The 12920-nt window shown below is 49.9% G+C and overlaps 1 protein-coding gene across 5 annotated transcripts in view; it reads right to left on the bottom strand.

The window, feature by feature from the left end:
- ZFAT (zinc finger and AT-hook domain containing) overlaps positions 1–12920 on the bottom strand; it is a 277561-nt gene that overhangs the window by 42018 nt on the left and 222623 nt on the right. For all 5 annotated transcript variants that reach the window (XM_045812193.2, XM_045812190.2, XM_087864596.1 and 2 more), the window contains one exon: positions 1878–2016. In XM_045812193.2, the coding sequence (XP_045668149.2) occupies positions 1878–2016 (139 nt within the window). The remainder of the gene's footprint in view (positions 1–1877; positions 2017–12920) is intronic.

Below are 12920 nucleotides of genomic sequence, written 5' to 3'. Positions count from 1 at the left end.
ACACACACACACACATACACACACACACGAAAGAAGACCAAAAACACCCCTGCGAAGATGAAAATTAAAACCCAGACCATGTCAAGGAATGTCAACTGATGACCGTCTCAGGAAGCTAACTGAAAACATAGGGCAGGCAACAGTTCGGCACTGCAAGGCAATGATGAAAGTCTGGAAGCAGAGAGCAGTGATGAGATCATCAATCAGAGCCCCACGCTTGTCCCAACAGCCACAGTAAAGGTCTATTTCCTGCCAATCCACTCCGACAGTGTGAAGGAATCCTAAAAGGAATGTCTAGCCTGCTTCTCCAGAGATCTACGGTGACTCTTAGGCAATTCATTCTCTCCTCTGTGATTCCTGGATGGGGGTCATCAAGAAGGATGCAATGGCTCTAGAGATCTTAGACGTTTTCAGGAGGAAAAAAAAAAAAATGAAAATGTATTGAGTGCCACTCAGGTGTTCTCTCATTCGACCCCGTCGCCATGATGTGAGGTGGCCGCGATCAGCTCCATTCTTAGGTGAGGGACTGAGCTGGGGAGGCTAGGTAACTCGTCCGAATGCGCAGCTAAGGGAAGAGGGCACAGAGGCGAGCCAGGGCCCCCCCAAGACACCATCCCAGTCTCCAGGAAACGGTCATTAAAACACAAGGCACACACTCCCCGTTACCCCAGATGAATGGCTCTAAAATTATCCTGAGTTTTTATGCTGTTGTCTATTTCCATACATCAGCCCTGTCACCGAAAGTGCTGAAGGATTCAGTCAATTCATTTGTTGTACATTAAGATGCATTTCATGGCGATTCCAGCAAGCGGAGCCTCGCGCTGCACCAGGAAACTCAGAGCGCCGCAGCTGCCGCAGTTACGGTCCCGCGTCCATGCTTACTGGGGGCAGGTTTCTAAAATGGTCTTTGGTTTCAAAGAGTCACAGGACTCAAGAAGTAGTAAAAACTGCTGTACTGTATGCGGCAATCGTTTTTTTAGTTGAATTAGTGAAGCGGAGATATAAATACAACAGCACTTCTCTGTCTGGCAACAGCACATAAGCAAAACCTTCTCAAGTGGGACTATGTGATCATTTACTGAAAACGGCAGCAAAAAAAAAATCTCTCTTATTTTTCAAAAATAGTGGTTTTCATCTTTTTTTTGAGAGAGAGAGAGAGAGAGAGAGAGAAGAGGGGGAAGGGCAGAGAGAATCTTAAGCAGGCTCAACCCTCAGTGTGGAGGCCGATACAAGGCTCCATCTCAGGACCCCAAGATCATGACCTGAGCTGAAATCAAGAGTCGGACGCCCAACCTACTGAGCCACCCAGGCACCCCTCATCTATCGTCTTTAGTTTAAATGTTCTAAATGGTTTATCCTTTTCAGGTTGAGTAAGTAATCTGAGCACTCCATTAATATTTTTGGATCATAGAAAGAAACTCCAATACAAATACGTTTACTATAGCATTATTTAAAATCACAACAAAGGAAAAATCTGGAAACCCCACAATGTCCAACAGGAGCATGGCTAAATAAATGGGGTCCTGCCACTTGATGCTAGATCCCAAAAAGCCTTTGGAGTTCTAATGAGGGAGGCCATGTGTCAAAAGAAAACAAAATGTTCACGTTAGCCATGAACTTTCATTTCTGAAAAAGGTACATAAAGACAAAGAACAGAAGGCAATACTCAACGTTGCGGGGCGGGTAGTAAAATCTGTGGGTAAATTATGATTTTTTTCATTTCAGATTTCCAGTCAGGCCATAAGGAATGCTGATACACCGCAATGGGGGTGGGGGAGGTGGAGCACGACGATGGTGGTGGAGAATGAACGAGAGGCCCAGGGATCAGGTGCGAGCTGTACGACGTCCCAGCTCCACCCAAGGGGCACGCTGCCTACCTTGCTGGACGAGCGCGTCGGCCGCCAGCTCCCCGGTGCCCACGTTGGCGTACTCCTCGTTGGGGTGCTTCCGGTTGTAGTGCCGCTTCAGAGAGCCGGATATGTTACAGGAGTAGTGGCAGTGGGCACAGCGGAAAGGCTGTAGGGACAAGGAGGATGGGTTAGGGAAGGGGAGCCCGGGGAAGATCGAGCCCCCAAGGAAGAAGGCGTAACTTGCCCCGATGTCCTCCTCCGGTAATCTCCCACCCCAGGGTGTCTGACGTCCCCAAAGCCCGTGAGGAGCAGGCCGCCCGCTGAGGATATGCTCGGGGAGGAGGGGACACAACTGCAGGATGCTGAGGCCTGCCTCTGCGGGGACCGTGCAGGACGCCCCCAGAGCAGGCAGCGCCTCTGCTCAATTTGGTTGCTTTCACTTCTTGTCTTATTTTGTCCGCTCCAGTTCTTGTTCAAGGAAAAATAACAAAAAAGCAATACGGTAACCTATCATTTTCCTTTTTTTGTTGTTGTTCAAGTGAATGTCTTTCAAAATAGCTCCCCTCACAATTATTCCCTGATGTACTTGTTTAACTAAATCATTTCCTCCCCAGGATTTCCCTGCAAGCACATGCATATGCGCAAGTATCCACCCACAGCTGTCCACCATTAGGGAAATCCACCTGGTCAATCTATTTCCAACTCCCTACACCTGGGCAGGACAAGCACTTTCAAGATAAGGATGCAATGGGTTATGCAGCCTTGTTGCCACCTTGCATTGCTTTGGGGGGGCTCAGAATGAGTGGTGGGGAGGAAAAGGGTGGCTGCTCGGGCCCGTGGGGAACACAGTGAGATCTGGCCATCAGATGAGTGATGGATGGACACCGGGATCACAATCATGTCCCATGCCCTGACTCCCAGTCAAGACGGTATCGGTAGCCCTCTAAACCACGTGCTCTCCGACCATCCAGCAGAGTGTTACATGAATCCCAGGTGTGCATTCAGGACCGCTGGGGAACACAAGCAGCTTGCTGGCCCTCAGGAATGGGAAAGAAGGAGCAGTCCATGGCGGTCGCAGCTCTCAGAACAGTACAGGGGGTTCGGATAGGACAATGGGACATGCTGGCTTTCTCCAAGGTTCTGTCCTTGGCCCTGTTCGTTCTCCTGCAGTGGTTCCAATGATCATGTTGACAGCTTGATAGATAGCCAGTGGGGATCTCTCCCAAACCACAAACAGGAATTTTCAACCGTCTTCCAGGTATCTCTACAGGGATGCTCTGTAGGCCCTCCAAATAAACATACATAATTTCAGACGCACTCTCTTTCTGCAAAATCGGCTCATCACCTGAAGGCAGAAACCTGAGCATCATTCTAGACTCTTCCTTTTACTACTCAACTAATGACTGAGTCCTGTCCAGGCTTCCTGAGAAACCTGCCCCTCTGTCTGTCACACCAGCACACAAAAAGGTGCCATCCTGGCCTATAAAGGAAATGTTGTCACTCCCAAGCGGGCCGTTCTCAGAGAGGAGGACACAGGAAGTCAATCCCGGGAGAAAGCCTGAAATGTTTCCTGGGGACCCCACTGGTCACGGGCTGCTCTGTGCCACACCGCACATGCCACACTCGGCCTTGTGGCTCAGCCCACGGGACTGAGCAAACAAAAGGACCTGGGACAAAGGCAAAAATTAGCCAGGCTCTCTCATCTATCTACTGAGCAGAGAACAAGACATCTAAAATGCCAGGATGTGATTATTTGCAAAGTTAAAACAGAAGCTAAAACATTTTCAAGTGCTTTCATCTCCTAAATAGGCAAATATTATGAAATTATTTTTGGAACGCTGGCATTTACACAGAAATCAAAAAGAACAATCGAAAATGCTCTAATGCCAGCACGGAGTGGTCAGTGGGCATAAGAGGGAGGAAGGGGCAACCACAGCGAGACCTGGTCCTACAGACCTAACTCCAGGCTCCAGAGACAATTTCAGGCTTCTTGGGGCCACGAAGAGCAACTGCCTTGTGAGGGTTCCAACTCTTGTATTCCCAGGCCTTGCTCCTCGATAGAATGGCTAGTGAGGAGAAAAACTGCCAAAATGTGAGCAGACGGACAAAAAATGTACAGGTGAGCCCAGTTGTGACGGACTGACTACCAATTTGTACCCAAATCTTCAATTCTTAAAGCTGGAAGAGACGCTTTCAAAGACTGACCAATCTTCGCTCCACGAGGACGATGCGTTCTTCCGTAACCTCCGACAGCCCGTGATCATAGCCTTTGGTAGATGCAGGGAGGTCAGCAGCCCCTCAGATGCTCGCCAGCACTGAGGGTCAGAGAGGGGTGCCGCCCTGCCTCTTTCCCTCAGGGCCCTTCCACGGCCTCAGGCCACTGCAACCTCTCAGTGAAATCAATCACCACTAAAACTTCTGCTCGGGGTCTTTTCCCAGCAACTGTGGTCACTGAGCCACAACTGGGCCCTTCACACAAAACAAAGACCTGTGAGGAGGTGCTGCCACGTTTCAGCAGGGAATTCTGCTGGGACTGTCACAGGGCTGGGCACAGAGGCGGAGGAAAGAGCAGACGACCTCTCTACGCCGCTGGCCAGACATACAGTCTGACTGCACAGTTAATACTGCAAGTCTTGAAATGTCATTTGTGAAGCTCGTACTTACCACCCTGCTCCTGTGAGTCGGGAACTGTGCTCTCACCCTGGGCATACAGCGCCGGGAGAGAGAGAGCTGTGATTCTCTGAATTCACACGGGTTTGGGGATGCAGATGTCAACCGCAGAGTGAGATGCTATCTAGGCAAACTAAACCAGAAAACTCGGTTGGTGTCTAAGTCAGGTGCCGGCAGATAGCAAAGGACGCTAGCTCTTCGAAGGGATGTTAGTTATTAAAGCTTTCAGGCCAGAAGCTGCCCAAAAGTTAGGAGAAAATACAAGCAGCTACAACAGCGGAGTTCGTGTGAAACAAAACATCCAAGTTCTTGCTGTGGCCAAAATAAACCGAATCACCCACAAAGTACGCCTGCTGTTCAGTGTTACACTGGAGCTATTAAGAAATGCAATCAAACATCATACTTACGACTGTTTTAGCTAACATACACAGAGCGACCACAGACCAGGTCGTTCTCAGTGTTTTGCGTGGAATAATTCCTAGGAGTCTCACAACCACCTACTCCGGTAGGTATGATTATCCTTCCACAGGACAGATCCCCTTCTTACAGAGGAGGAAACTGTGGTGCAGAACGGTTAAGGAAGTCACCAAAAGTATCGCAGTCTCCCAGCCTGACCAGTGGTCATTGGATTTTGGGCCCCAGGCCCAGCCAGCCATAAAGAGGTGATCTGATCTCCCATTTGCCAGTATTTCCTGAACAACTATCTCCTCTGGGAGCTCCATCAGGAGGGGCACGGTGTGGTATTCTTGGATTTCCCAGACCTAAGGCAGCCCAGATCTAACCACCAGTTTCTACACATGAGAGGTGCCACAGTGGGCTGGGAGAAAGGTGGGCAGTTCCTGGGCAGGGACTGCCGGGGGTGGAGAAGACGGCAGCAGACAGCCACCAGATCACAGTGGGACGTGCCAACAAGATGGCTTCAGGACACGTGTCTCCGCCGGGTGTCTTCACACTTAGAATTCCCACTCTGGAAGTTAATGGAGGGTGGATTTGAAAGGAACAGACTGGAGGCAGAAACCAACTATCTAGTTGTTGCAGTGGTGAAGACAAGAGATGCAGATACATCTATGATACAGGCTTAAACAGGATTACAGATTACATATCTTTATATAGACACATACATATATATATCACGGATAAATAATACAGATATTTTTATAGGGCCTTAAATAAGAGTGGAACAAGAAAGTGGAAAGAGAAGAGAGGCTTTAAGAGAAATGGGGGGGGGGGTAAAACCAGCCAGACCCGATGACTGAGGGGCAGTGTGGGCAGATGAAGGTGGGTGCCCTCAGGATGACCCCCAAGTCTCCAGCGAGGACAACACAGGACAAATGCATTGTTCCAGCTGTGGAGGGAGTTCTGTGGATAAGGAGAGAGGGGACGGTGTGAGCACAGAACTCTGGACATCCAGGCAGGTGCTTCCAGAAAGACAACAGAGAATGAAGTCCTAACTCAGAGGAAAGTTCCGAGCCATAAATACAGACCTGAGCACAGGCGACTAGCCGAGGCCCTAAGGTGGAACACACCGTCAGGAGAGGATGTGTAAAGTAGAGAGAGAAGCAGCATGAGAACAGCGCCCTGGAATATGGGGGGACAGGCAAGAGGATGAGCTGGTGAAGAAGGACAAGAAAGAGTGATAGCAGAGGAATCAGGGGTGGGTGGAGTCACAGAATCCAGGGAATAATGTCTTCATGGAGCGAGGGACGGCAGAGTCAAATGCGCTAAGAAATCTGCTAAGGGAAGTCCTAACAAGGGTCTGCGGCACCAGGCTTTTAGGGAGTGGGCACTAGTGGCCATAACAAGAAGAATCCCAGTAACATGCTAATTAAGCACAAAGGCCAGGTCAAGGAGAGAAGCCAAGGGGCAGAAACTGGGTTTTGGGTCGGTCATGTTTCAAAGACGTTTCGAGAATCTTTCTCTAGAGGTGCACCGAAGATCATCCATCTGAGTTGAAAGAGAAAGTGCAGTTGAATTTGTTGAGGGAGTTCTCCGACTTATGTCACTTTTCACAGTGGGAGGATTTACTGTTCTAGTTCTTCAAATAGGAAGACTGCAAATAGGAGATGACAGGCTGTCCTATCTCACTCGTGAAACCGGGCTCTGAGAAATGTGGTTAGAAGGCCTCTAACTGTACGCAAGTGAGCAAGTGAGGCTAACCCAACTTCCCGTCAGCATCAAGAGGAAGGTTTTACAACAGACGAGAAGCTGGTGAAGAGGTGATGTCCAAGGCTGTGACACTGGTAACCAACTGCAAAGCACAGGATGCCCTTTTGGAGGCAGGGCAGGGTGCTCTGCTGGCTTCCAACCGCGGCAAGCAGGAAGGCCCTTGCCAGGCAAGATGGCGCTGTGTGTGGTCTGGGGAACCAAGTATGGCATACGGTCGTGCAGCGACACCAAAAGGCTCGGGGATCAAGACGTGAACCTGGCCCTTGTGTTGGGCCCACCACTATCTGGGAAGGACGGAAAAGGGGAATGGCCCGCAAGAAGGTTTCAGATGACTAGCAGGGCACAACCTATGACCACAAGTCATGACTTCTTAACCTTAACTTGTTGATGTAGAGATAGAGACAAAGACAAGATAAGGAAGGAGACAAACCACAAGTCTAACTGGCATCTAAGTGAATTTGGATTCAAAATGCAGGAGAACATTATACAATCGTTACGACCTTTATTAAGTGGGCTGATTGGTACAAGAAGGTTTAGACGATGCTTGATGGAGGCCGGCCTAGCGGAATGCGGACACCTTGGCAGCACAGAGCCTGCCCTAGCAGCTTACATCACGCACAGGCAGAAGCGTGGTGCTGGAAGGCGTGAACGAACCAGGAGCTGGGAGACCAAGGTTCGGGTGTTGGGCACACCACTAACCGGCTGGGACACCCCAGCTAAGTCCCCAACACCCCTTGCTTTTGATTCCACATCTGTGAAATGGGAAAACAAACTTTCCCTGCCTACCTGACAGGGTTTCAGTGAGGTGACGAGAGAGACAGAGACACAGAGAGAGAGAGAGACAGAGAGAGAATGAGTCTGCTTTGAGAAATAAGACACATCAGACCTCATGACCGTTGTACTTCATCAGTTTGTACGTTCACATTTGCTACCGTCATCCTCAGAAGCGCCTCCTGCCAGGTGTCACCGTGCTTCCCACCTTCCCTCCTCGAGAAGCCCCCTCTCTGTGCAGCCCAAACCCTCCCAAGGAGGCTGCTCACGGAGGGCTGCATCAGGGTGGGCCTGAGGCTGGAGGCGGGCCCCCCACCACAAGCGCCTTGTAAATGTCGACTCTCATTATCGCTGCGATCGTTTTCAGAATCAAAGGTTACAGCATAAAATGATAGGAAAAAATCAGAAAATTAACCATGAAAAGCAAACACTACCAACAGGAAAAAACCATCTCCCCAGGATTTACAAAGAATAATCAAGTGTTAGTTACACAGGCAAAGAAGAAAAGCTGAAGAGACTGTTACATTTTTGTTTTTTGAGGCCAGGGCGCAGGGGGCAAGGGCACTGAAATCTCACTGCTTCCCTCCCAGGGCCCGCACAACCAGGGACGAAGGGGCAAGACGCAGTTTCAGAAAACCCTCGGAGCACAAGGAGGGTCAGGGGGTAGCAGGGGCTCCTGACACGGGCCCTCGGCTGAAAGCTAAAACCACCACAGTCCCCAAACACCAACCAAGGCTGAGTGAGGCCCAATCACTAACCAAAGCTGCTGCTGGGACAGCTGGGGCCACCTCCTAGCAGCACGAGGGCCACCATCCACTGGTCATGCAGCCTCAGGCACTGACCCGAACTTCTGGCTTCTCAGTTTCCTCCTCGGAAATTGGGGCCAGGAAAACACTGATGGCACGTGATTACTGGCGGGGGGCCACAGAGGTTACACAGATGGTGAGGAAGTGTTCAAAACGTCCGCTCCGTCATCATCACCACCACCATGCGGGGAGGCTACAGTGTCAGAACTCACCACTCTGTGGTCTTTTCCCACCCAATACACTCTCAGAAAAGAGCCCCAGAAAACTAAGCTCACCCGCCTGCATCCCCAGGCTCTCCCAGGTGCACGCTCCCTTGACACTCTACACAACAGGTGGTCAGAGGTCACAGTCCGATGCCACTGTTCCCGTGAGGTCTCCCCTCTCCCTGCCCTGGCGCCCCTGACGGCTTTTGAATGGTTTGCTTTTTATGGCATTTATTACCTTCTAATGTAACAACCAATTTACTTATTCTGCTTATTGTCTACTCCCTCCCTGAGAATATAAATGGCAGGAGGGCACAATTTCTTTTGCTGCTTTTCGGTCTGTTTTGATCACTGTTACTACAGCACCTAGAACAGTGCCTGCAGGGAGGAAGCTCAGGCCTACTTAAATGGAGCTGACCCGTGAACACTCCCTCCAGACCCGTGCTTTATGGTGAAGGCTGCCAGGTCCCGGATTCCTGCAGGCCCGGGAGAATTCGGAAGGAAACATCAAAGAGTGAGCAGAGAGCACGACGAGGGCTATGTATACATCATTCACTTTTCTTCATACAGTTCTATGTTTTCCAGGATTTCTAGAATAGAATGCATGTTTTAAGTAACTAGGAACATGCAAATGTTAAGATTAAAAAACAAAACAAAACAAAACTGGCCCTAGGCCCTGAGCTTGTCTTTTTCCCAAGAGCATCTCATGAGGAAGGCGAGCGCCTGCACAGGGGCTCAGTGTCTATGGCTCAAGGCCTGAGTCTGGAGACCTTGTCTCCTACCAAATCCCACAGCCACCGGGATGGCCAGATGGCCCGCACTAGTCTCCCGGCCTCCTCGCTGACCCTTCTGTAGTCCCTTTCCGAGAAATATCATTTAAAGGTGTACACCAGACGGGCCTTGTCATGTCTCTGCTCAAACTGCCCAATGGCTTTCACCTGCACTTAAAACAGCCCATGCCACCTCCCTGCTGGGGCCTGCGACTTCTCTGACCAGGACCCTGTCCACATGCAGCCTGCATCACAAGGCCCCAACAGCACAGGGTCCCTTCTCCATCTGCCCTCCGGGCAGAACACCCCACTAACAGACCATCCCAAGGCGGCACAGCTGTGGACCAAACTCAAGTCCCTGATGGGTCTATTACCGGGACAAGTATCTACATCACTCCCCCCGGGGCCTTCCAGGTCTCCTGAGAGCCTGTGGGGGAGGGGAGACGTGCAGAGCCACCAAGGACCTCACCTGCCCCCTCTCTTCAACACAGTCGGCTGCTCCAACCTTTTCATTCCTCCGGTTCCACTCATGCTGTCGGGCTGCTCCTTCTTCCTTAACAACGCTCCCACGCTGCCTTCCTCTACTTGGCTAACCTCCAGGGCAACTTTTTTTTTTTTAATAATATTTTTTTATTATATTATGTTAGTCACCATACAGTACATCCCTAGTTTTTGATGTAAAGTTCCATGATTCATTACTTGCGTGTAACACCCAGTTTGGGACCCAGGTGGGTCCCCCTACGGGTGTTTTATGAGGCGTCCATTTCTGTCCTCTGTCATTGTCCTCCTTCTACCTGAGTGTCTTGGGGCAGACTCTGTCTCCTCTCAATAACCTCGAGAAAGAACCCACTGATCCTAATACTGCATGAACCAAAACAAGAGGGGATGTGCTTAGTGTAGCAGGTCATACAACATGTGTGTGCAAACCACACTTTCCTGAACGAGCAGGCCAATCCACTTGTATTCGGCACTCATTCTTTTTTTTTTTTTTTTAAGATTTTATTTATTTGTCAGAGAGAGAGCGCACACATGCAGGGGGAGTGGCAGGCAGAGGGAGAAGCAGACTCCGCAGGGAGCCTGATGCAGGGCTGATCCCAGTACCCTATGACCTGAGCCAAAGGCAGCCACTCAACCGACTGAGCCACCCAGGCACCCCTGATCCACTCATTCTAAGCACAGCCTCAAATCCTAGATCCCGAAAGCATGAGTCACGGGATGATAAGAAATACACGTCCCCTCTCCACTTAAAACAAGACCTCCCCTTTGCTCTGAAAGAAGATAATGCTACACTTCACAGATTTCAGCCAAATTTGATGAGTTCAACATTTTCTTTATTCCCAAGTTACCAAAAATGTCTGTGCATTATCTTGTAGGTCATAAGAGGGGAAATGTTCACCAGACAAGTTCCTACTCCTTCTTCAGAAGTCTTAGCTCACAGGCTACTCTCTCCACCTTTACCTCTGAAACCTTCCCCAAGTCCCAGGAAGGCGGGAGGGCTCCCTCTCCTCCGCTGTCCACCCCCCAACCCAGCACCTGCTAAACCCGTGACGCTGATCCCGCTCCAGTGTGACTATTACTGGCCTCTCCTCCCGCCCACGGGCTGCGGCCCTTTAAGAGCAGAATCCACACCGGACACGCTCATCTGCGCCCCCTTGGAGCCAGTGCAGGGCCCGCACAGTGGGCCCCCTACTACACTTGTGTAGCTGAATGAGAAAGAAAAGCACCTTCCTCTTTCTGTTAGTGATTCATGTGAGGTTAGACCAGCAAACCCTCCCAGCAACAGAAACTAAAAATCTGGGTAAGACCTTTTTTCAAATGACGTTAAATTTAAGAACTTGATTATTTTTTTAAAGATCTGTTTGAGAGAGAGAGTGCATGGGGAGAAGGGGCAGAGGGAGGAGAGAGACTCTCAAGTAGACTTGGCTGTACGAGCAGAGCTCAACATGGATCTCAGGCCCTTGAGATCACGACCGTGCGATCACGACCAGAGCCAAAACCAAGAGTCGGATGCTTAACCAACTACGCCAGCCAGGCACTCCTTAACCTTAAGAACCTTAAAAGGCATTACATAGAGGGGTGCCTGGCTGGCTCAGTTGGAAGAGGATACAAATCTTGATACTGGGGTTGTGAGTTCGAGCCCCATGTTGGGTGTAGAGAGTACTTAAATAAAAACTTTAAAAATAAATAAATAAAAGATATTATAAAGAGTGGGGAAAACCACAGACCAAGCGATTGTATTCACAACATGTGACCAAAATATAGCCACAGCCAAAATACAGCTGGCCCTTTAACAATGCGGGACCGAGATGCCAACCCCACACAGCTGAAAATCCACATACAACCGCTGACTACCCAAAAGCATACCTACTAACAGCCTATGCTGACCGGAAGGCTTACTGATAACATAAAGCTGAGTAACACACACTGTGTCTAAGTATTATACACTGTATTCTTAGAGTAAAGCTAACTTGAGAAAAGAAACTTAAAATCATAAGGAAAACACATTTGCAATAATGTATTTATTGAAAAAAAATCTGCATGTAAGGGACTATGCACTTCAAATCCATGTTGCTCAAGAGTCAACTGTATACAAAGAATTCCTGAAAACAAGTAAGAACAAAACCACCCAACAGGAAAATGGAAAAGTATTTGAACAGTATACCAAAAAAAGAGAGAGAGAGAGAGAGAGAGACAGAAAGAGAAAGAAACACAAAGGACCAAAAAATACATGAAAAGGGCCTCCACCTCATTAACGACCATGTAAACAAAGTGAAACCACATGCAGGAGGCAGTGTGTGCCCACGGGGCTGGTGATTCTGAGTGTTTGCACGTGCGGTGTGGATCCCCCCGGCTGCTGGTGCTGCCGGATGCAACCGTTCTGGAAAGCAGCGGGACATCGCCTGGTGCAGCGGAAGGCCCCATGGCCCCGCGAGTCCTCTCCAGGCAGGGTGACAATGGACAATGTCGAGGACAAAGACACTGGGGCGCACGTGCACACAGCGCAGAGGAGCAGAGCTCGCAGTAGTGGCCCAGAAAGAAGCCAAGCGTCCACCTGCAGTGGAATGGCCGAGAGCACCAGGCTGAGGCCACACAGCAGGGGACCCATCACATGGTGGAGCGCGACACCGCAGGGCAGGGGAGGGGAGCTACAGGCAAGAACACTGAGCAGTCTCACCACGTAATGTCCAGCAAAGAAGCCAAGTTCAAAACAATCAAACCTGCAGAACAACATAAATTCCACATACAGATCCATACAGAGATACAACATCAAGTTCAAAGGCGTGCCATGCCACGTTACGTTGTTTAGGGACGCGCACGCGGACGGTAAAAGCACAGAGAAAACAGAAAGGTAACTGTCAGAGAAGTCAGGCTAGTGGTCGCCTCTGGAAGGGAGAAGGGGTGCGCTCATGTGCGCTCACATCGCAGTCGTCCGTCGCACCACAGGTTCACACGTGTGTCATGTTCTGGACGGACGTTCCATCTCACAGTAGGAAAAGTAAAAACTGAACGGATGATTAAATGGGTAAATACGCGACATAAAAGACCCTCTTCACAAGCTTTTCGATGATCACAGATGACGCACGTAACGTGCCTAGAATGACACGCAGCACCCAACCAGCGGGAGCCGTACTTCATATGAATAATCGAAGGACGACGCTCACAGCCTGTCACGGAAGGCGGCTT

The sequence above is a fragment of the Ursus americanus genome, chromosome 9 (assembly GCF_024610735.1).
Source record: "Ursus americanus isolate L20-20 chromosome 9, mUrsAme1.1.p, whole genome shotgun sequence".
Classification (NCBI taxonomy): Eukaryota; Metazoa; Chordata; class Mammalia; order Carnivora; family Ursidae; genus Ursus; species Ursus americanus.
Note: the sequence above shows the minus strand (reverse complement) of the source record. Positions and strands in the feature narration are given on the sequence as shown.